A 24,928-nucleotide genomic window follows, 5' to 3' on the forward strand; every position below is an offset into this window, starting at 1 on the left:
GTGGTAAATAAACCCACTGCAGGTGTGAGTAGGGGGCATAGTGGGGTGGCAGCTACGGGTCTGGTTGCAGGTCAGTGGGTCCAGATCAGGCATGGGTTTGTCCAACTGGACCCACACAGAACCATATGAGGTATAATCTGCACAGATGCTCTTCTTGTCTTTATGTGGGTTTCCCCTGGGTGTTATTGGGGTTGTGGCTGCTGCCTGCCTCTTGTGAACTGCCCTGCTAGGGAATTCGATTGCAAACCCCGGGGCCCAGAATGCTCTTCTGCACACTTTTGCCATTTGTGTCTCTCAATCTAATGTTACATCACATACCGGTTAAGTGGTTCATAAGGACAGATGCTCCTGCCTTCTTCCCTGCTGGGTGTGATATCCTTATATTTCACTATAGGGGGTACATTATTCCCTATATAATCTGCAGGGCATGTGAGCCCCCTCCTGAGTGACATGCTTAACTAGCCACTAATTCAGTCACGCCAAGGGCCCAAGCTGAGACTAGCCATCTGCTTCCTCCCTACGTGCCCTCTGTATTGTACATTTATATAAAATACGGTCAAATATACTGCAAGTGGCACTAGTACATATTGTTACATGGTCAGATTGTTAGAATCCACTTGTGTGCATTGCTGTCTCCCATACCCTCCCTATACCCTAACGTTTCTATGGTTTTGGGGCAAATGGAAATTGTCTGATTTCTTTTTATATAAAGAAAGAAAATATTATATACTAAATCGGGAAATCTAAGCAACAGTATAGAGTTACTAAAACCACTGGCAATGTGTAATATATACATAGGTATATAACGGAAACTTGCCTACAATGATATTTTCTTAAATTATTTAAAAAGAAAAATTTGCTGTGGATTTCCCTTTTAAAAGAATTAGATTTCTTATACTTTAATAGGGATTTGTTTCTCTTAGTTTGCCTTCAGATCCATGTTGTGATAGTTTGCACCCGTGTATGTAGGCTGTGTGTGTCTGATGTGAATTGCTGCCATCAGTCAGAGTATCGGCCGCACAACAAGCCCCGCAGACAATCAGTCACATCGAGGTCAGTGGAAATGGAGAACCAGACTGATCGGGAGTTTATGGGGGTTACTGGCCAACCAGAATGATGCAGACAACCTGCCTTGCACCCATCCCTCTGTGGGCTGATGAGGATACAGGACTCGGGTACATAAGTGTATGGCTAATCTGCACTGTTCTGTATTCCCAGCAATCGTGTGGAGACTGACCCCCTCCCAGCCCATACACATCAATGTGACTTTCACTTCCAACTCTCGGACCCCAGGAAGATTAGCCAAAGTGTGCGGCCATATCCAGCTGCCCCGACTGTATACTCTGCTTAATGCTATAGCCAGGCTCCGGAAAGGCACAAGAGCGTCACTCCTGGCGTCGGCAGAGAAGCTCTATGTACATAAAGCTAGCCGAATACCGCTGTCTTGTATTGTCCCAAATCCATGTCTAATCATATTATATACAATATTATATATAACTCCCCATAAACCGCAATCTCCAATACCATGATCAGAGCCAAAGCCCTGGGAAGCACTTGTCCTCACAAGAAGGAATTCCCAGCCAGACCTGGGATATATGTGTGTGTATATATATGTGTATAAATATATATTAATTCTTGCAGCATATAGTACACTGTGTGCTTTGTGCATTTCTACTCTTCCCATTCGTGCCTTGGGCAGAGCCTGGTGTAGTATTTCCTGCAGTCTCCTAGTTATATTATTTATCCGCCATTGGGTGTGTATGTACCATAGTTTTATTCCCCAGATCTTTAGCAATTGATCAGTTAAGCAATTGTGTGTTTTTTTGTTCAGCTGTATATAAAATCTGTTTTTATCTTTGTCATTTGTAGATATTGTGTATTTATGCATTCGCTATTTATGTGTTCAGGGTTATTTTGTAGCTTTTAAAACGTGAAGCTCCTTATAGATTTAGCCTCCCATTATAAGCGCCCTGTTTGTACATATTGTTTGTGCTGGTTTAACTGCAATAAAAGTTTCTTTGCTACTTCCCTCGCAGCTTCTGGTTTCCTCTTGGATCTGCCATTTTTATTTCCATGAGATCAGTGGCGTCCTGTAGTTCTGATTTAAAGTGATATCTTGCAGTAAATATTTCCAAAGAATGCCAGAAGGCTAATACTGAAATTAGAATTTGTTTCCACCCTTACTGGGCACATTCTAGCAACTTGCCCCTAGAGTGGCTGTCTAAGGTGCAGGGCAGGGGTGCCAAATACTCAACTATATTATATCATGCGCTAAATGTTATAAAGGCCGACTGCAGTGATAGGGCAAACCCAAAAGAACAATTACAAGTTGCATATAAATGTGTTGAAAAATATTGGTGACCCCCCCCCCCAAAGCCTGATTCCCAGACAGTGCAGCATGGCAGAATCAACACTTGCAACCGTCGTTCAGATGGGACGATTCAAAGCATGTGGTTCTATTGTGTCTTCTTGGTGCTGCTGTTCAGAGTAGGAACAGACTCACACATGTCCCTATACTGGTAGAACCTGCTGAGTTGTACAAACCAAGCCCCCCTACAAACCTAAAAATGAATGTAGCACAAAACAGTAATGGCAACACCAGCCCTGATGGATACGAGTCCTGTGTGGACAGAAGCAACTTATGTAGCGAGCGCGAGAATGACTGCAGTGCAGTGACTTTTACAGTAGAAACATTAGAGATTGGTTCGGCCCATTTAAGTGTCTCTCTGAATTGGTATACGATACAGTCAAGAGCAAACCCTGACCTATAGTATCTAGTAGGGATAAGTCTAATGCATATTTCTTTTTTTTTTTTTTTTTACTGGTGAGCCACATTTAAGTGTTGGGGAGCCATGCAAGTATGAAAAAAGTTTCTGGGGGATGGTAAATAAAGGCTTTGATGAAGTCTTTGAAAGTTCCATGTGGGCTGCCAGCATCAGGAGGCTCTTTTTGGTTGTAAATTCCAAGACTTGCCTCCAAGCCTGGAAGTTCAAAAATGAGCACCTGCTTTGAGGCCGTTAGGAGCAACACCATTGTTTGGTGGGCAACATGTTGCCCCTGAGCCCCTGGTGGAGGATCACTGGTCTAAAGTATCTGTACTTGTGCGTAATCTTGAGAACGTTCAGTCCTTAGAGTGGCTGCTTCAGAAGTCTGTTGGATGAGAGTGAAACTTTCCCAAGATTACTCAGCCAGACCAGTTGCTTTAGATGTAATTGTGTCTACTCATGGGTATAAACTCATACATTTCACCAACCTGCATATTCGTCTATGAAAACCGAAGCAATGGCTGCCACTCTATACAACGAACACTGAAGAAGGGGGTGGGACAGCTGCTGGAATTCAGGTCACTTAACAATTTGGTGTGTTTGAAAAGTTGCTTTTTTATTATTATCATATTTCCATTCATGTGCACGGTAAAAATGGACCATACATTAAACCAAAAAAGAAAAGAGAACCTAGCTTAGTGGCTTACTGTTGGACCCAGCCAAGAGGTTGTATAATAACACCAACTCCGACAGCAGTTTGAATACAAAAAGTCTTACGATCACATGTAAACCAATAAGAGAGCCTGACATGCTGGCGATTATTGCGAAGGCAGAGAAGATCCTGTGTGTCATTTCGCTGGTGAACGGGTCGTCCTGCTTGTGGTGTTCTGTTGTGGTACGAAAAGAAAAGGCGCTTTCACTTATAGTTTTATAAACAGTACCTTATTGGGAGTAAAAATGGGATATGTCGCCTTAAGGTAAAAGACATAGGCACCAATTAAAAAAAAAAATGGCTGACCATCAGCATTTATCCAATAAGAAAGGAGATAAGATTTTTATTTGTATATGTACAATAGTATATACATCCCCAGCATTTTGGACTGTGTGGAACCTGAAACGTGGATGTGGTTTATCCATATTTAAGTACGGTATCTTCGTTATGTTCTTGGTTTCCTTGGCTTGGTGTCATCGTCTGAAAGCAGGAACGGTTCTGTTTCTCTCCCAGTCAGTGGCCGGAACAGTAGGGAACTACTGCATTGCATGGAAGATTCTTCTAGAACCCATCATTCTCAAGTGAATGTCATGGAATACAAGTCCGTTCTTCATTGGCTGTCTGGGTATCATCTCGGCGACGGGTTGGTTTTAGAGGGGGAAAGCGACCCTGAAACAGAGTGATTAATGGGAGAAGAAGGCAGTTTGATGGGACTCATGGACTCGGCTGTCTGCAGTTTCCATACCAGCTCTTCATTTGTGCGACTTAACCTCTTTTTTTCCTTGTTTTCTTTTTCCACACTTTCGTGTAGATTGGCATTTTCAACAGATAATTGCCTAGAAAAAAGCAACAGGCCAGTAAATGGAATGTCTTATAGTCACAGATTTCTTATAGTCACTAATCACATAATAAGGTTATAGATATACAAACACATTGGTGTAGCAGCCATCAGTATTACCCCTAAACCCACCCTGGAATTCTAGGAGAATGCTGCATTGTGGGAAAAAAACACGGTGATTGCACTTTGCTCACTGCACTTGGCAATGTACATGGTCTTATAGTTGGGAGAAATCTAAAATCCTGTGATCTCATATCTCAAATCTATATGAAAAAGAATTCTAAATAACAAGTTTAATGTTTATAAGGGATTATGTAGTAACGTGGTCTATTGTTACTGTTTGGGTTACCAGACTGGCGCAGGCATTCAGCCATGATACTTATTATTATTACCCCCATTGCATTTAGTAGGCAGTAATAGAGAGACCTGGTGACAACCACATTCTGCGCAATCCTGGCTTTCATGTCTTCGTTCTGCTGCTGAAGGACCTGGACTTTCTCCTCCAAAAGAACGTTTATTTCAGCCTGAGAGAAGAAGCAGAACCAATGGTAAGTGACCCATCTCTCTGCACATCCCGGCAGCAGAATGAGCATCCTGGCAGCTTTACTGTAAGGGACGTACCAGTTTTTCCAATTCCATTATTCTCTTCTCCTGTTGATGGATTAGTTGGTTCTTCATCTCCAGCACTTGTTTCACACTGTGCAAATCTTCATCCAAGTGGCGGTATGGCGCTAGGGCAATCTGCAAAACAACCGTTTCATTTTCAGACATCGAATTATGCAAAGCTGCTACGGCAGAAGATTGTTTCACGCCCCAGTATGTTGTACGTGTATAGTAAAGTGTAGCGTTTGCTTTCTCAGAGGAGGGGGGAAGAGAAAAGGGAAGGTTACCACCCGGCCAGTGTTTGACTGGCCCAGTCACTAACTCACCAGTCACTAACTCACCAGTCACTAACTCACCAGTCACTAACTCACCAGTCAGGGCCAGAGCTGGAATTGCATAATTACCGGCAATATAATTGTCAGTCAATTTGTAAAACTGTATAAACCCCTCCCTTCCCTAACCCTCTCCGCTGCTACATTACCCTTACCCCCAAGTGATGTCACCAGTCACCCCCGACCTAAAGTCCTTGTTATCAGCACTACACAGGCAGGCCAGCTAGAGGTAGGCCAGATTCTGTGGAACACAATATTATGAATTTGAGTTTCAAAGGACATTCTGCATAAAACTGATTGTGGAAAAGAATTGTACAGACCCCCATGTGGTTATCTTAAGGTACTGTCCCAACGTTACCTTAAATTAAACCTCTCTAAAACTGAACTGGTTCTCTTCCCCCCATCCAACGCCCACATTGTTCCCGAGGTATCTATAACGGTTAACAATTCTACCATCACCCCATCTTCCCAGGCCCGGTGCCTTGGGGTTATCCTTGATTCTGCCCTGTCCTTCACTCCTCATATCCAATCACTTATCAAATCATGTCGCTTTCACCTAAGAAATATCTCCAAAATCCGATCATTTATCACCCAAGATGCTGCCAAAATTCTTATTCACTCTCTTATAATATCTCGCCTGGACTACTGTAACTCCCTATTAATTGGCCTTCCCCTCCAAAGACTGTCCCCTCTCCAGTCCATAATGAATACTGCTGCCAGGCTCATACACCTCTCCAACCGCTCCTCCTCTGCCGTGCCGCTCTGCCAATCCCTGCACTGGCTTCCCCTACCATCCAGGATAAAATTCAAACTAATGACCCTCACATTTAAAGCAGTCCATAACTCTGCCCCACCCTACATCTCTGAACTCATCTCTAGGTACCATCCAACCCACTTGTTACGCTCCTCTACTGACCTGCTCCCCAACTCCTCTCTCATTCCCTCCTCACACACTCGCATTCAAGGCTTTGCAAGGGCTGCCCCCCTTCTCTGGAATTCACTCCCACAAACTGTCAGACTTTCTCCCAATTTCTCTGCCTTCAAGAGATCTCTAAAAACACATTTATTCAGAGAAGCTTACCCTAATCTAGTTTAGCAATACCCTGTGCCCCACCTCTCACAACTCTGTCATGCCCATTCCCACACCTTGTGTCTCAACCCTTTCTCCTTGTAGATTGTAAGCTCTTTTGGGCAGGGCTCTCTTCACCTCTTGTATCGGTTATTGGTTGCTTTATATGTTACTCTGTATGTCCAATGTATGGAAACCACTTATTGTACAGCGCTGCGGAATATGTTGGCGCCTTATAAATAAATGTTAATGTAATGTAATACCTCTAACTGTTCATTCGTGCTTCTCATCAGCGCCTCCTCAAACCTCCTCGCTCTGTCTCGTAGCGTGTTATTCTGGAACGTTAATGTGTCCACCTGATCCTTCAAAAGGAGCAAGATGAGAAATAGACAATTAGATCCCCCCGCTGTAAACTCTCCTCTAACATCAACTCTATACACTAATTGTGATCTTCCTTATAGCAGAACTAAAACTAGGCTATCATTACTACAGCTTATGTTTTAGGCTCCTGGAGCAGCTGATGCTCACATGCTGATACCTACAGGCTGGAGGTGCAATAAGTTCGGTATATAAAATATGGCATTTCTAGGCATATTTATGTTTATGGTTTAGTTCTCCTTTATGTTCTCAAGCAAATTGTACTTGTGTATTAGCTGCCACATAATGAGACTCTAAATTATTTACTAATCAGCCTTATATTGTGGCATTTATATTCTATATATACAGTATAGTGCGCCATTTATATTCTATATATACAGTATAGTGTGCCATTTATATTCTATATATACAGTATAGTGTGCCATTTATATTCTATATATACAGTATATTGTGCCATTTATATTCTATATATACAGTATATTGTGCCATTTATATTCTATATATACAGTATAGTGTGCCATTTCTATTCTATATATATAGTATAGTGTGACATTTATATTCTATATATACAGTATAGTGTGCCATTTCTATTCTATATATACAGTATAGTGTGCCATTTCTATTCTATATATACAGTATAGTGTGCCATCTCTATTCTATATATACAGTATAGTGTGCCATTTCTATTCTATATATACAGTATAGTGTGCCATTTCTATTCTATATATACAGTATAGTGTGCCATTTCTATTCTATATATACAGTATAGTGTGCCATTTCTATTCTATATATACAGTATAGTGTGCCATTTCTATTCTATATATACAGTATAGTGTGCCATTTCTATTCTATATATACAGTATAGTGTGCCATTTCTATTCTATATACAGTATAGTGTGCCATGTATATTCTATATATACAGTATAGTGTGCCATTTATATTCTATATATACAGTATAGTGTGACATTTCTATTCTATATATACAGTACAGTGTGCCATTTCTATTCTATATATACAGTACAGTGTGCCATTTCTATTCTATATATACAGTATATTGTGCCATTTGTATTCTATATATACAGTATAGTGTGCCATTTCTATTCTATATATACAGTACAGTGTGCCATTTCTATTCTATATATACAGTATAGTGTGCCATTTCTATTCTATATATACAGTATAGTGTGACATTTGTATTCTATATATACAGTATAGTGTGCCATTTCTATTCTATATATACAGTATAGTGTGACATTTGTATTCTATATATACAGTATAGTGTGCCATTTCTATTCTATATATACAGTAGTGTGACATATTCTATATATACAGTACAGTGTGCCATTTCTATTCTATATATACAGTACAGTGTGCCATTTCTATTCTATATATACAGTATAGTGTGCCATTTCTATTCTATATATACAGTATATTGTGCCATTTCTATTCTATATATACAGTACAGTGTGACATATTCTATATATACAGTATATTGTGCCATTTATATTCTATATATACAGTATAGTGTGCCATTTATATTCTATATATACAGTACAGTGTGACATATTCTATATATACAGTACAGTGTGCCATTTCTATTCTATATATACAGTACAGTGTGCCATTTCTATTCTATATATACAGTATAGTGTGCCATTTCTATTCTATATATACAGTATAGTGTGACATTTGTATTCTATATATACAGTATAGTGTGCCATTTCTATTCTATATATACAGTATATTGTGCCATTTATATTCTATATATACAGTATAGTGTGCCATTTCTATTCTATATATACAGTACAGTGTGCCATTTCTATTCTATATATACAGTATATTGTGCCATTTATATTCTATATATACAGTATAGTGTGCCATTTCTATTCTATATATACAGTATAGTGTGACATTTGTATTCTATATATACAGTATAGTGTGCCATTTCTATTCTATATATACAGTATATTGTGCCATTTATATTCTATATATACAGTACAGTGTGCCATTTCTATTCTATATATACAGTATAGTGTGCCATTTCTATTCTATATATACAGTACAGTGTGCCATTTCTATTCTATATATACAGTATAGTGTGACATTTGTATTCTATATATACAGTACAGTGTGCCATTTCTATTCTATATATACAGTACAGTGTGCCATTTCTATTCTATATATACAGTATAGTGTGCCATTTCTATTCTATATATACAGTACAGTGTGCCATTTGTATTCTATATATACAGTATAGTGTGACATTTGTATTCTATATATACAGTATAGTGTGCCATTTCTATTCTATATATACAGTATAGTGTGACATTTGTATTCTATATATACAGTATAGTGTGCCATTTCTATTCTATATATACAGTATACTGTGCCATTTCTATTCTATATATACAGTATAGTGTGCCATTTCTATTCTATATATACAGTATAGTGTGCCATTTCTATTCTATATATACAGTATAGTGTGACATTTGTATTCTATATATACAGTATAGTGTGACATTTATATTCTATATATACAGTATAGTGTGCCATTTCTATTCTATATATACAGTATATTGTGCCATTTATATTCTATATATACAGTATATTGTGCCATTTATATTCTATATATACAGTACAGTGTGCCATTTCTATTCTATATATACAGTATAGTGTGACATTTGTATTCTATATATACAGTACAGTGTGCCATTTCTATTCTATATATACAGTATAGTGTGCCATTTCTATTCTATATATACAGTACAGTGTGCCATTTCTATTCTATATATACAGTATAGTGTGACATTTGTATTCTATATATACAGTACAGTGTGCCATTTCTATTCTATATATACAGTATAGTGTGACATTTGTATTCTATATATACAGTACAGTGTGCCATTTCTATTCTATATATACAGTATAGTGTGCCATTTCTATTCTATATATACAGTATAGTGTGACATTTCTATTCTATATATACAGTATAGTGTGCCATTTCTATTCTATATATACAGTATAGTGTGACATTTCTATTCTATATATACAGTATAGTGTGCCATGTATATTCTATATATACAGTATATTGTGCCATTTCTATTCTATATATACAGTATATTGTGCCATGTATATTCTATATATACAGTATAGTGTGACATTTATATTCTATATATACAGTATAGTGTGACATTTATATTCTATATATACAGGATAGTGTGCCATTTCTATTCTATATATACAGTATAGTGTGACATTTATATTCTATATATACAGTATAGTGTGACATTTATATTCTATATATACAGTATAGTGTGACATTTATATTCTATATATACAGTATAGTGTGACATTTATATTCTATATATACAGTATAGTGTGACATTTATATTCTATATATACAGTATAGTGTGACATTTATATTCTATATATACAGGATAGTGTGCCATTTCTATTCTATATATACAGTATAGTGTGACATTTATATTCTATATATACAGTATAGTGTGACATTTATATTCTATATATACAGTATATTGTGAGTGGGCCCCTAAGCTCAGGTAAGTGCCAGCAGCACAGAGAATGTGCAGGGAATCAGCAGAAAAGAAGATGGGGGGCTACTGGGGCATCTTTGTGGGCACAGATCTTCCTTGCTAAAGGGCTGGGGTTGCCTTGGGCTGGTACAAAAGCCCAAAACATAATGTGCAGCTTTTCTAACCTAATTCTTTAGTTAAGCTTTAGCTCTGCTTTAATAATCAGCCCTGTAGCATCAGCTTCTACAACAGATGACCCCTATTTTCCACTTGATTATTCCTGATCCCCCTGCTGACTGTATCAATAGCAGCTCAGAGCACCCAGTATGTGCGTTGTACAGTGCCACCCACACTCAGAAGTAATAAGATGGGGAGCTCCAGGTGACAGTTACTGCTATAGGGCTGCTGAACCTCTGGGCAACAACACTTCTAGCTTTACTGATATTTAGGCTTTTGTTTCTATTGTGCTGGGATTGACATGGAGCTCTGGGGTGTTACTGCAATGGTAAGTGACAAGGCCATGAGTGTTTAAACCACTGTAAATCACCAAGGAAATGGAGCAAATGAAGATTTGGGGGAGAAAGGCCCCTATAACCTGCTGCTTCCCCCCCCCGGAAGTGTGGCCTGATCCCTTGCACATTGCCAGGGCCGCACAAGCTGCTCCATAGAGCAGGGGATAATGTATTGTACTGAATTCAGAAGTATTTCTCCTCAGTTAAACCCACACGTACACATTACCTGTAACGACAGTCGCAGTTTTTCAAAGTTGTCCTCCAGGTTTTTCTTTTCCAGCTCGTGGTTCTGTTTCAGGTCTGACAGACAAAGGGGAGAAACAGCGATTACTGACTGTCAGTGAGGGGGACTTCTATAGTGGGTCATATGCTGCCTTCCTCGGGGACCAGGGCAGACACTGAAAGTGCTGGTTATGTTATAGAATGGCCAATTCCTAGCAACTTGGACTTCATTTTTTTAATTTCTTATTTTTTATATTTATTCACCTTCCTTTTCTAACTTTTTCCACCTTTCAAATGGGGGTCACTGACCCCGGAATCCAAAAAACTATTTCTCTGTGCGGCTACAATTTTATTGCCTTTCTATTCAGGACCCTCTCCTATTTATATCCCAGTCTCTCATTCAAACCACTGCCTGGTTGCTAGGGTAATCTGGACTCTAGCAACTTGATAGCTGCTAAAATTCTTAACTGGTGAGCTTTTGAAAAAAAAAGGTAAACAATTAAAAAAACACAAATAAATAGCTCTCTGTACAAAATACTAAAAGTTAATTTAAAGGTAACAACCCCTTTATAGTATGGCAGGTCAGTGGCAAACTGGAAGGCTATTCAGACTGCTGCATCTCAGTGTAACTGATGGAATGAAGGGACAAGAAACATAAAATACAAGGTCATCATACAATATAAAGACAGTGAGATGTTAAACCGACACTCTTTCCTCTTTAGCTGCAGTTCCTATTTATTATCACAGGGGGGCGTATTTACCCTTGTGTTTGTACAACGTGAGAGACAAACAATTTCCAAAGAAACAATTCACAAGCAAATCCTTAGTTGAGGAGACTGCCTCATACAGATGCAAATAAACAAAAGGAATTCTGGGAACTAATCCCAAAGGGCATTAAAGCTCACCCACTGGGTTTTTAAAGCAGAAGCCAGGATAATAGCTGATCAGATTCCCAACTGTAAATGGGATTTTCTTGGAGCTCTTGAGATTAGTTCCCAGAATTCCTTTTGTCAAAGAAACAATTAGGATTTACACCATGTTATTTGGCTGCAGATCTCCCTCCCCTGATGGGCTGAAAATAAGTTTCATTTATGAGCACTCAAGGGAGGAAGGGTGGCGGGGGCCATGGGGGGCCCTGGGTTGGCAGCCTGGGGGGCTTTGTACCCCCCAGTGGACCCTGGGCCAAATTGCTCATCAATCAGGGGAGAGTCCTGCCTGCATTATAGGGAAATGGGAAAGCCCATGTAAAATTTGGACTGTTCAGTTTGAAACTGGTGGCAACCCTATCTGCTACTGAGTCATCTGCTTGTTTGGTCAGTTGGCAGATTGCCCCCCTCCATTCTGCAGTCAGAACTGACCCTAGTGGCTACCCAATAACATTCCCAATTATATCTAACTGGGTGAATGGCAAAGCCACAATCCAGCACATTAATTACTGACACACAATGAACACATTAATAACAATCTGATGCAAATGAAACTGCTCAGGCCTCTGTGTATCTCACTGACTAGTAATACCTATATCTGCTGATTGCTTGCTACAGGTTACCAGACCTGGGGCAAACTCTGCCATTATTCTTTTTATTATCAATCTCCCTGCAATTGCCCCAGGCACACTCACCCCTAATTTGTCCCTAAAGAGTTTAAGGTATTGTATGTCTCCCACTCAGTAACCTGCAGGCTGCCAAGTAGCTTGTATTCCACTATATCTGCACAGTTAATGATGGAAGTTGCATTGTTTTACCGTGCATTCTGTGTTCTTGCTCAACCCGTATTGCTTGAATGCCCGACGAATAGTTCTGCTTGATCTGGGACAGTGCACCTTCATGGGTGGCAGCCAGGTCTTCAATCTGTGCAGCAGGAAGGAAAAAAACTTATTTTATATGATATCATTTCAGCAGTAGTTATTCGATTTTCAAAAATATGGAACATTCCTTCAGGCCTGACAAGTCCCATTTAGGCTGAACATCCTGCTAAGCACCGAGCTATGTAGCAGCAGCAATGGCAGCTGTGGGATTTCACATTGTACCGACCAATTCTCTCTACTCATGTTGCTCTGTAGCACTATTTTTAGTCATAAAGACACTTGATTCAATAGAGAGAAATATATAGTTATGGTAAAATGCATTGATTCAATTTGTATGGACTTGTTCCAGATTCATATACGGATCAGACATTCTGGCGCTCACCCAATCACAATATTAAACTTTATGTCCCAATGTTTCCCCACAAGCTACATAATACTTTACTGTATTTATCGATCAGTCCGAAGTCAGGGAACCATCTACTCTTTTATAGGATAGCAACATATTAGTCAGGAAACACTTGCCATGAACTGCTACCAGCCCCAGTAGCCGTGATAGAGGTTACCTTCCTCTTGAACTCTAGTGCTATATATATATATATATATATATATATATATATATATATATATATATATATATATATATATATATATATATATATTTATATATATATTTATATATAATTAGGCTCAGTTGAAGACGCTTGCATGCATTTGAGGTGTGCAAGATTCCAATTCCTACATTATTTAATTACATGGGAAACAGCTGCTTGGTTCACTTTCTGACCTGTACAGTAGCTCTAGGGCTCACTTTAGTAAGTCTGCTCCTGTTTAACATACACTGCAAGGACAAAAGTTACATGACATACACTACAGGGCCAACGGATCTGCACTTTCATTCCAAAACCAAGGGTATTAATATGGAGTTGGTTCTCTCTTTGGTGCTACACAACACTCTACTTTGGTAGGAAGGCTTTTCACTAGATGTTGGAATACTGTTGTGGGATTCTGGGGATCCTTCCCCAGACTGAAACTGGACAGTAGTGGATCCAGTGGCATATATACTGGAGATGTGGCTGTTGAGAGCCCAAGCTTAGGAGGCCCAGTAATGTCAGTGGCACATTTGGAAGCTGCCTTTTCTAATGAATCTCAGGGAACCCATATATATCTAGACTTTACGCTCTGTTGGGGGTAGGGATGAGTGCAAACAATATAAATTGATACTCTATTTAATAAAAGATAATAATATTTATGCATTCTGTATACACCATATGCCACAGAATGGATAACCAACCTGTTCCTGGTGTTGGGATCGAACTCGTTCCAGCTGGACACTCTGTTCCTTTTGCAGCCTCTCGGTTTCCTCATTGTATTGCAGTTCCAGCCGATCCTTCAGTGCCAGGATTTCTCGCTCCTGTTCCTGTTCCAGCTTCCTCACCTCATTATCAAATCTCATTTCCAGCTCCTCTTTCTCCTTCTGCAGTTTCTCACACCTCGTGATATTAACAACTAAAAATGCACAAAGGGACAGTTACTGGATGGCGGAATTGGGCACTGCTCTAGTGCTTTATTAATTATAAACCTTGTTTGTGTGGTTAAACCAGGCAATCAGATTCTGCTGGATTCATTCTTACCCTGCACTGAACAATAACGAAGGTCAATAATGCATAAGTCTTATTATCAACTGTAGATATGGAAGGGGCATTGTAGATTCTGGAAGAGGGGCTGCTGTAAGATGCCACAGACAGTCACTATTTATTGGGCTGGGGGGGGGGCTGTTTGGGCCTCTGTGTACTTAAAATGCCAGGGCCTATTTTCAGTCTCAGCCATGACATGTAGGTGATTCAGTCAGTTGATCCCAGTGGGGAGCCAATAAAATGGAAACCATTTGGGAGTTTTTACCTTGGAAAGCAAGCAAGTTGCAGAGGAAAAACTTAGAAAATGTATAAAGAATCAGTAGAATTCTTATTGAATCATATAAAAGTGGGTGTAGGACTGGCCAGGGATGACTTTGATGTAATTGGCCAGCTTGAAGTATATTGCAAATATACATAGTTGTTAAAAACAATTCTCCTTTGTCATTTTTCCACTTGTAGAACCCCATCCCAATGGAGCATACACGTAAGTCAGTAGAAGCTTCCCATGGATCCCATAGACATCAGTGATAAAGCCACCTACACTTTCCCACTGAAGACAATGGAAGCCTCTAGAGGCAGCCACACAGGGGAAAGGTCCTGGCAGAGAAAATGTTCTTTCATTCGGAAGGATTTTGGACAGGCAACAGTCAAATGCACCTTACCTGCCCTGCTTGCATTATCTATGCTCAATCTGGATTATATATTTATTTTACACTGTAAAACCTCCAGACTTATAGTTATTATATCATTATACAGTCTGTGCCAGTAACGTGCTGATAGCCAGGGAAACACAACACAGACTGAAAAAAGAGTTGTTCTTACAGAAATAATGAGCAATCAAATAATAGGAAAACAGAGGCCGTCCAATTGCTAATTATCTTCCTTCTGCCAGACAAAGGGTCGTCAGTTTCTAATTAGGGAAATTTCCTCCCCTAACATGTCCAGATATCAAAGAGAAAGGTTTCCGTTTTTACAGGAATATGAACGTCTGTTGCTCTATGGATACAGCTTCAGATGGAATAAATCTACATATACAATAACTTACACACATAGTGGGTAATGAAAAAAAAATTTGCACAATGTAGTAACTCACAGTGACCAATCAAATGCTTACTTTCAAATAGGAAATCAGTAAATGCTATTTGTTCATTGGTTGCTATTGGTTACTAGACCTAGTACAAGCTTTGCCACTTTAATCCCCCCCCTAAAAAGACCTCAGGCATAGGAAGAGCAGAATCCAGTTCCATTCAGCCCCTACATGAGCAAGGAGTGAGGACTTCTCAACAATTTATCATATCCTTCCTACTGATCTTTCCAAAGCAATCCCTGTTTATAGTAAAAGTCTTGGGTCATCTAGATGTATGTGTAGCATTTCACAGCCAATCACAGGACAATCTAAGCACAACATGTGGCTTAGTTTTTTTAGTTTCCACAAGCACAACACAACATGTCAAACTGAAGATGCTGAAGACTGAACATTTACTTGAGCTAAATGTTCCATCTCCATGTACACTGAAATATGCAAGAATTCAATGGGCTAAAGCCTTTTCTTGCTTCGCTCTTGGTATTACAGGTAGTCATTTCTTACTCTTTCCTTGTCCAACTGGCATGAGTTGGGAGTTGGTGTGTGGAGACCTCCAAACTGTCCCAAGTCAGGCAGAATAGTCTGTATTTATGGGCACCAAAGAGGCCTTCAGCATATTGTGGCGCTATTGGATATAACCAGAAAGGTTTGAACCATTGGCCCTCATTGGGAATGTTTGGGTGTATGGGAAGATCCTAACCAATATCTGCTCAACTATTATTTGTACCTTATTAACTGATTTATATTATATATATATTACATTTTTATTACATAGAACCTATTAAGCTTCTTCCCTACCATTTGCTAAAGGCTGGCACACAACAACACCATAATGCTGCAGCTGTATAAATATTCCAGTTTATATTTCTTGTATCAAGCTTAGCCCTAACAAGGAAGGCAAGGGCACCGTGGCCCTAAAACAGTCCTAAAGGGGAAGGCAAGGGCACCGTGGCCCTAAACACAGTCCTAAAGGGGAAGGCAGGGGCACCGTGGCCCTAAACTCAGTCCTAAAGGGGAAGGCAAGGGCACCGTGGCCCTAAACACAGTCCTAAAGGGGAAGGCAGGGGCATCGTGGCCCTAAACACAGTCCTAAAGGGGAAGGCAAGGGCACCGTGGCCCTAAACACAGTCCTAAAGGGGAAGGCAGGGGCACCGTGGCCCTAAACTCAGTCCTAAAGGGGAAGGCAAGGGCACCGTGGCCCTAAACACAGTCCTAAAGGGGAAGGCAAGGGCACCGTGGCCCTAAACTCAGTCCTAAAGGGGAAGACAAGGGCACCGTGGCCCTAAACTCAGTCCTAAAGGGGAAGGCAAGGGCACCGTGGCCCTAAACACAGTCCCAAAGGGGAAGGCAAGGGCACTATGGCCCTAAGCAGAGCACTAAAGGGGAATACATGGGCACCGTGGCCCTAAACACAGTCCTAAAGGGGAAGGCAAGGGCACCGTGGCCCTAAACACAGTCCTAAAGGGGAAGGCAAGGGCACCGTGGCCCTAAACACAGTCCCAAAGGGGAAGGCAAGGGCACCGTGGCCCTAAACACAGTCCTAAAGGGGAAGGCAAGGGCACCGTGGCCCTAAACACAATCCTAAAGGGGAAGGCAAGGGCACCATGGCCTTTAAACTCAGTCCTAAAGGGGAAGGCAAGGGCACCGTGGCCCTAAACACAGTCCTAAAGGGGAAGGCAAGGGCACTATGGCCTTAAGCAGAGCACTAAAGGGGAATACAAGGGCACCGTGGCCCTAAGCAGAGCACTAAAGGGGAATTCAAGGGCACCGTGGCCCTAAGCAGAGCACTAAAGGAGAATACAAGGGCACCGTGGCCCTAAGCAGAGCACTAAAGGAGAATACAAGGGCACCGTGGCCCTAAGCAGAGCACTAAAGGGGAATACAAGGGCACCGTGGCCCTAAGCAGAGCACTAAAGGAGAATACAAGGGCACCGTGGCCCTAAGCAGAGCACTAAAGGGGAATACAAGGGCACCATGGCCCTAAGCAGAGCACTAAAGGGGAATACAAGGGCACCGTGGCCCTAAGCAGAGCACTAAAGGGGAATACAAGGGCACCGTGGCCCTAAGCAGAGCACTAAAGGGGAATACAAGGGCACCATGGCCCTAAGCAGAGCACTAAAGGAGAATACAAGGGCACCGTGGCCCTAAGCAGAGCACTAAAGGGGAATACAAGGGCACCGTGGCCCTTTAAACACATTACCAGACACGTTATCAGAGTGATGTTTGCAAGGTGAAACCCAACATCTTGCTCCGATGCACACATAAATCACTACAGCTGGGAATATTGTCTGTTCATCAAGACAACTAGTAAAGAAAAATATTTTTAAATTTGCATGATCAGGAAAATTGAATGCTACCGGGGCTCCTCATCTCCAGGCATCAGCATTTTTAAATGTGAGTTTCAACAAACAAAGCCTTTTCCTTGGGTTAAATCTGCAGTGACTAAGGCTAATGCCAGGCGGGGCTCATAGTCGGCCTGTGGATAACCGTAGGCTGAGAATCAGTCCCTACTCTGGCATCAGCATTTTTCTGTGCCTGCACATGGAGCCATTGTGTCAGTCTGGGTACAATTTAAAAGAGGAGGGAACCCCCTTTACAATTTTTTACAAGTACCAACCCAGCAATGGGACCCATTTAGGGTTGCCACCTCTGCTGGCTTTCTACACCAGGCAAACCAGGTGAAACACAAGGTATATCCCTTGGAGCTGTGTATGCAGACTGGCTTCCATATATGAGAGTGACCATGTACTACAGAGTTGTGCCCCACTGCTCTTCTCTGCATTATGTGATAACAATATTGCAAAATGGAGTTTATTATCCCAGTGTTAATAATGTCCGAGCAATATGGTTTGGACTGTCCTTCTAGGACAATACTAAATCGTCTCCTGGTGGGCAAAGTCCAAGAAAATTCCAATTAGCCCGTTCTTATTGCCACATATATAACCTTGATACTATTTGGCTCTCTCTGTCTAGTCATTGTCTAACCTTTAGCTCAGTAATGCAGACAGGGCTTGCTGTGCCACCAGGGCCACTCACACAGGGCTCGCTGTGCCACCAGGGCCACTCAGACAGAGCTCGCTGTGCCACCAGGGCCACTCACGCAGGGCTCGCTGTGCCACCAGGGCCACTCACGCAGGGCTCGCTGTGCCACCAGGGCCACTCACGCAGGGCTCGCTGTGCCACCAGGGCCACTCACGCAGGGCTCGCTGTGCCACCAGGGCCACTCACGCAGGGCTCGCTGTGCCACCAGGGCCACTCACGCAGGGCTCGCTGTGCCACCAGGGCCACTGAGACAGGGCTCGCTGTGCCACCAGGGCCACTGAGACAGGGCTCGCTGTGCCACCAGGGCCACTCACACAGGGCTTGCTGTGCCACCAGGGCCACTCACACAGGGCTTGCTGTGCCACCAGGGCCACTCACACAGGGCTCGCTGTGCCACCAGGGCCACTGAGACAGGGCTCGCTGTGCCACCAGGGCCACTCACACAGGGCTTGCTGTGCCACCAGGGCCACTCACACAGGGCTTGCTGTGCCACCAGGGCCACTCACACAGGGCTTGCTGTGCCACCAGGGCCACTCTAGCTTAGCAGTACACAGCCATCAGTGAACTGGTTGCTGGTTCCTGATAAAGAAATCCCCAAACTTCTGCAGTGTCCATGCCCTGTCTTATATATCACTGACCCGCCTCGAAGCTTAGATATTTGCCTGGGGGACAAATCTGTACAAAAGGTTTTTAACTCACCCACTTCATCTCTGATTGTTGTAAGCTCATCCAGCAGCTGCTTTTCCTTTACAAGGCCATTTTCATTCTGCAGAGAAAGCGCATTTCAGACATAAAGGTATTTGTAAGAACATATGCTAAATTAACAGCGATAAGGCCAAATAACAATACTGAATGGATAATTAATTAGTACTGTTGTCATTAAGTAGTGCTACTGTTTTTAGGAAAAATATACTGTTTGTTTAATTAACTGAAAAATGCAATCATTCAGGGTTATTTTTTTAGAGACTTTAACTACCTCTCTTTCTCCTACACCCCCTGCAGTAATCCAGGGGCAATTGCAGGATCAGCCTCTTTGCTTGGGTCTCGCCAGGTCACTGCTTACCCTGCTGGAAATGATGCTTGAAGCTAATGTTATTAATGGGGTGGAAAGATACAAATATAGCAAGGCTGCCATTGTTTTCCAGAAAAGATGGAAACCCTAGGCAGGAGTGATTCTCATGTAAAATGTACAATGTCAAAACTACTATTTTTGCTTTGTGCATTATGGAGAGTTATCACCATCAGAGCAATTACAGGCTGCAGGAGGGGAGCCAGAATAGAGGCAGAAAGCTTTACAACCTCATTTTCTGAATAAAAGCACCTTAAAAACAGCAAATTGCAAAAATGCTCAGGAAGCACTCTCTGCGTGTTTACTTCAATTTCCTATAAGCCTCCAGTCTCCTTTTAAACCGCTGTAATGGGAAAAAAACTAATTGCAAAGGAAAAGAGGAAAAGGTGCAGAATTAAGATAAAGAGTGCAGGTTCCCATATGCTAGGCACATCACCATACAGTACCCAGGAGCACCACAAAGTCCATTTTAACCCATTATTCTGAAAACCTGCTGTGCCAATGTGGGTGTATGGCTGGCCTGAACCAGGAGTCAAAATAGGCCCTGGCATTCCAAGTACACAGAGGCCCAAACACCAGCCCAATAAATAGTGACTGTTTATGTCTTACAGCAGCCCCTCTGGCATTTGCCCATTTTAGTTTAGCATATTTTTAGTGAAGTGTATTTATCTTTCTTTTCTATGAATAACATAGGGATCAAGAATCATTTTTACCAGCCAGGTCAGTAAATTACAAGCCAGGTGGCATCCCTACTGCCCCTTGCAGAGACCATACTGACAGTATATATATATATTCTCACATCAATCTCAACTTCATGTCAATCAATAGCTCCTGATTTGGATTTATATAGAGCCCAGCATCAGTCCAAGTGCTTCCATTCATATCTCTGGCTTAGTTCCCAGATACAGTTGGGCTTATGAAGAGGATCCAAGCTATTGAACATTTTTTAAACTGAAAAAAGATAGGTTGCGTCTTGAGTTCTGCATAATTTTATATGCCCTCGAGAATCTAAAGGTGCATATAACTGATTCTACAGTGACACTTAGGGGGCATATTTATTACAGTGTGTAAGCTGCCATCACCAGTCATGTTGCCCACAGAAACCAATCAGCAATTTTTATCTAATACCTAAAGTTAGAAAACAAAAGGAAAGATCTGACTGGTTGCTATTGGCAATATCACCGGTGATGTTGGCTTACACACTATAATAGATAAGCCCCTTATTCTGCAGATATCACATAAAACCTTGCATAGCTTGTGAGTATAGCAATGTACTAATAAGGGAAAATGTCCGCTACCACTACCTCTACTAATAGTAAATAAGGCTGGGGCATGGAAGATTGTTCCCATCTCCCTAAAAGTGAGACTAAGGTTGGGGCTTCAAAGATAAGAAGTTTAGCCACACGTGTATTTGTATGGGCATTGGGCCCATACAAGCCCCCACTCTCACACATACAGGCCAACTTCTTATTTTAAACAAGAGGCTCATCCCTTTATCAGAACAGTGCAGTCTCTTCTGCATTACAAAGGCATTGGGGGCAATTAATGCTTAGTGATATGTCCTCAGGTAAGTAACTACCCAGAATGGGCTTGGAAAGAGCAGGAGCAGATAGGTTGCTGTATGTGTATAATACATTTGGATGCTCGGTAAAACCAAACTGTAACACACTCTGCCTAAGCAAGGAGCACCCTCCCTGGGGTGGGTAACTAAAGGACACGGCCACATACAGACATGTGGGAAAGTTATACTGACTGGGCACGTGCCCTGTGTAGTTTTGTTCCACCAGCCGTGGGGATTATGGGTAAGAAAAAACTCATGGAAAGTCTAAACCTTGAAAGAATGTTCAGTCAGATTAAAATCTCAACAGATTATTTTTCCTAACAATACATCTTCTGTGGCTCCTAATTGACATTAATGCTTGCAGAGAATTTTGTCTTAGGTCACATGAATGGTGTATAAATACAAACGGTATATACTCTTACAGGCATGAGATATGTCTCTATTATATAGCTTTAAAGGGCTACTAAACCCTGCTGCACGGCACTGCTCAACCAAACTTTACTCAGCTGTTGCTGGACTACAAATTCCAGAATAATGTAACCTATAATGAAGGTAAAGGCATGCTAGGAGCTGTAGTCCAGCAACATCAGGGTTAAAGGGGCCATTAAAGGGGCCATTTTTACAGATAAGATTAATTTTAGCACAAAGTGAAACCGCACCATATATTATTCATAATTGGCTACAAAATTAGGGTTTTTCTCATTTATCCAATATTTCTCCTTTAAAGCCAATATTTATCCAGAGAGAGGGTTTATTAATTCCAACTTTTTTATGAGTTATGGCCTTTGAAGTTACAAACTATTGTAAATTCATTGTCAATTGAAAATTCATATAATCCACATTAATTTAGGAAAGCGTGACTTGCAGCGTAGGTTTAGCACATAAAGCAAATGCTGGAGGGCAGTCAAGGTTACCCGCAGGCTCGGCTATTACATTTCCCATCATTTTTCTCTTTCAAATAAAGCTCGGCTTTTTTTTTTCTATTTAATTTCCTGAGACAAAGATGAAGCACTGTAGCTGCAATCATATCCTTTGGCTGCCTTAGCATAAATGGAGGTGGATCGTGTAACCATACTGAGCACTTGACCACAAAGCCATAGATTTCCATTTCCAAGAAGAAAGATGACAAAGTGGGGGAAGTAGAATCACTGACCAATGCTCAGCGCTGGAACAACTCATGCTTGAATGCTCCTTGAAAGTCCACCAAGGTCATCAATCCCTGCAATAACAAGTTCTCATTCACTGGTAAGTCCTCTCCAGACCAATGGCTGCTAGCAGCTAAGGATATAATATCCTTCACAGTGAACATCTCAGCAGAATTTATATGATGCCAAACCCAGAGGTGCTTAGCTCATGAAATGAAGGTGCCCATACACGCACGATATTAAAACGAGGTTTCATGCGATATTTGGTGCGTGTACGGTGGGTTGACGAGGCAACAGATATTAGCAAAAGCTTTGGATATCAGTTGTCTTGTCGATTGGAGAGGATAGAAATATTTATTGGGCACCTATGAAGGCCTCCCCAGATCAGCTGTACATTAATGCTGAATAGTCAGATGGGGTTCCTACTTGCATTTCTGACGATGCAGCTCTTAACATTAGTGGAGTGGACAAACGATCCTTCCTGCAACCAATGGTCTCAGGAAAGATTGTTATTGTAATGTGTATGGCCAGCTTGAGTACACGTGCAGGAAAATACCAGTGTTTCAGTCATTCAATCATAGTTTCAAGAGTATCTGGGGCAGCTGATACATATGTACCCCAAAATGCCACCCTAAGTGGCCTTTAATCTGGGCTTTTGGGTTGATCTGGCTATCTATCTGGGCTATATAGGAGAGCAATCAGCTATTCTCTCCAATTTCCACCTCCCATTCTCCAAACCCTCCTACACTACTCCAAGGCTCATTAGGGAGGACAGTGCCAAAGTTTTGGAACCGTTGCCCAACGTGTCCCAAGAATCAGACTTTACTCTCTTCTAGTTGTGATGGTTGACAAACTATTTCAGCAACTTTCCTGCCCAGCTACACCAACCTATGACCTTTGTACAACTCCTAAGGAAGGATAATGATAAGTGTTGTTGATTTAATGATCATTGATCAGTGCCACAGAGTAGGCCAAATGGGCCACAAGTTGCTAAGAAGTGCGATTGTGGACACAGTCAATGTGTGTTTAAATTTACATTCATTTTAGTTGCATTTGGGATCCTATATTAGACCTAAACCCTTGGCAAACTGTCTCCCCATCTGGGCCAGAGGTTGCTAGGTAAATAGCCAACATTGCAGTATGTACACGATGGGAATTCTAGTCAAACAGACTTGATCTTCTTTATGGGCATTTTATGTCACACTGGTGTGGCACTTTGTGCTGTTGAAACTGCGTGGACTAAATATACAGATCGGTTTCCTTGTGGGGAACCAGAAGATTGGTTGCTGCAGGGAATTATGAGCAGTCGGACTTCTGATGCTCCGTGAGGAGTTGTCCCTATTTTTGGAGCTCCTAAAACACAAGCGGCAATAGTGTTGCCCATTGTTTCCAGTACCTTTGCCTAAAAGAGGATCCATTACCACCACCTTCAGCTTTATGGGTGGCTGTGAATGTGAAATAATGACCTATAATTGCAGAATTCATAAAACACATAAAAATCTTGTTGTGTAACGTTTCCATTAAATTATTTAGATTCTGATTGAGGTTTAATCACCTATGCACCAACATGTCTATCAGCCAAAATGTCTAGAGTTGCACCACTGCCACAAATGCACTGAAGCCAGAGGAGAAAAGGCATGCAACAAGCACCACCTCTCTTGGTCTCCATTTTTTCTATTATTTACAGTTTTTAATTGTTTTACTTTTTGCTCATCAACTCTCCAGTTTGGAGTTTCAGCAGCTATCTGGTTGCTGTTGCTGGGATACCTTAGCAACCAGGGAGTGTTTTGAATGAGAGACTGATATAAATAGAAAAATAACTGAATACAGAAATACATTATCAAGAATAACAACAATAAAATTGTAGCCTCACAGAGCAATAGTTTTTTGGCTGCGGGGGACAAGGACCTCCATTTATAAGCTGTAAAGACTCAGAAGAATATATAAATAATTCAAAAACTATACATAATGAAGACTGCTTGCTTGGTCTTGTTGCTTCAAATTGCCTATTCTATAACATATTAAAGGTTAACTTAAAGTTGAACTTCCCCTTTAATGCCAGGCTGCAACCTTAGCTTTAACGGCACACAAGCTGTTTACCCTGCCAGTATTTTAGCCAGTTAGCCTGCAAGTACTGGTGGTTCTTGGCCCCAAAATGTTATAAGAGTGTTTTTAAACCAATAGAAAGGCTGTATTTGTGTTTGAGGCTGTTCCTATTGACACTGCTTGACATGAACAGTAATGAGTTTTCCTAAGGATTTAATTGCTGACAAATAATTACAGCTTGGGTTACAATTTATAAATGAATAAAAGTAACTGTGAATAAGAGAATAACCAGTAACAGCAATAAAAGTGAGCCATGGAGGCCTTCATGCAGTTTTACATGTGTACATATGGACAGACGGATGGAACTGGTGCTGATGCACTATGCCCAGCGTGCCTAATAAGTGACGTATAATAAAGAAGAGTAATACAGTCCGGCACTTCCCTAGTTGGTGCTGCTGCTAATCCCACAGACTATATATAAATATATATATATATATATATACACACACAACATCCAGAAAATAGTACGAGGTCCCCATGTGCCCCTATTTGAGATACCAATTTACTGGGGAGTGG

General features: G+C 41.2%; 1 protein-coding gene across 4 annotated transcripts in view; it reads right to left on the bottom strand.

The window, feature by feature from the left end:
* Positions 1-3,360: 3,360 nt before the first annotated feature.
* Positions 3,361-24,928, bottom strand: part of mtus2 (microtubule associated scaffold protein 2) — a 249,147-nt gene continuing 227,579 nt past the window's right edge. For all 4 annotated transcript variants that reach the window (XM_002934016.5, XM_031897247.1, XM_012957929.3 and 1 more), the window contains 8 exons: positions 19,231-19,297; positions 14,063-14,277; positions 12,709-12,814; positions 10,969-11,042; positions 6,583-6,681; positions 4,937-5,056; positions 4,742-4,839; positions 3,361-4,313 (listed from right to left, as the gene is read on the bottom strand). In XM_002934016.5, coding sequence (XP_002934062.2) covers positions 4,106-4,313; positions 4,742-4,839; positions 4,937-5,056; positions 6,583-6,681; positions 10,969-11,042; positions 12,709-12,814; positions 14,063-14,277; positions 19,231-19,297 — 987 coding nt within the window. In that variant the 3' untranslated portion in view covers positions 3,361-4,105. The remainder of the gene's footprint in view (positions 4,314-4,741; positions 4,840-4,936; positions 5,057-6,582; positions 6,682-10,968; positions 11,043-12,708; positions 12,815-14,062; positions 14,278-19,230; positions 19,298-24,928) is intronic.

Source organism: Xenopus tropicalis, chromosome 2, assembly GCF_000004195.4.
Source record: "Xenopus tropicalis strain Nigerian chromosome 2, UCB_Xtro_10.0, whole genome shotgun sequence".
Taxonomy (NCBI): Eukaryota; Metazoa; Chordata; class Amphibia; order Anura; family Pipidae; genus Xenopus; species Xenopus tropicalis.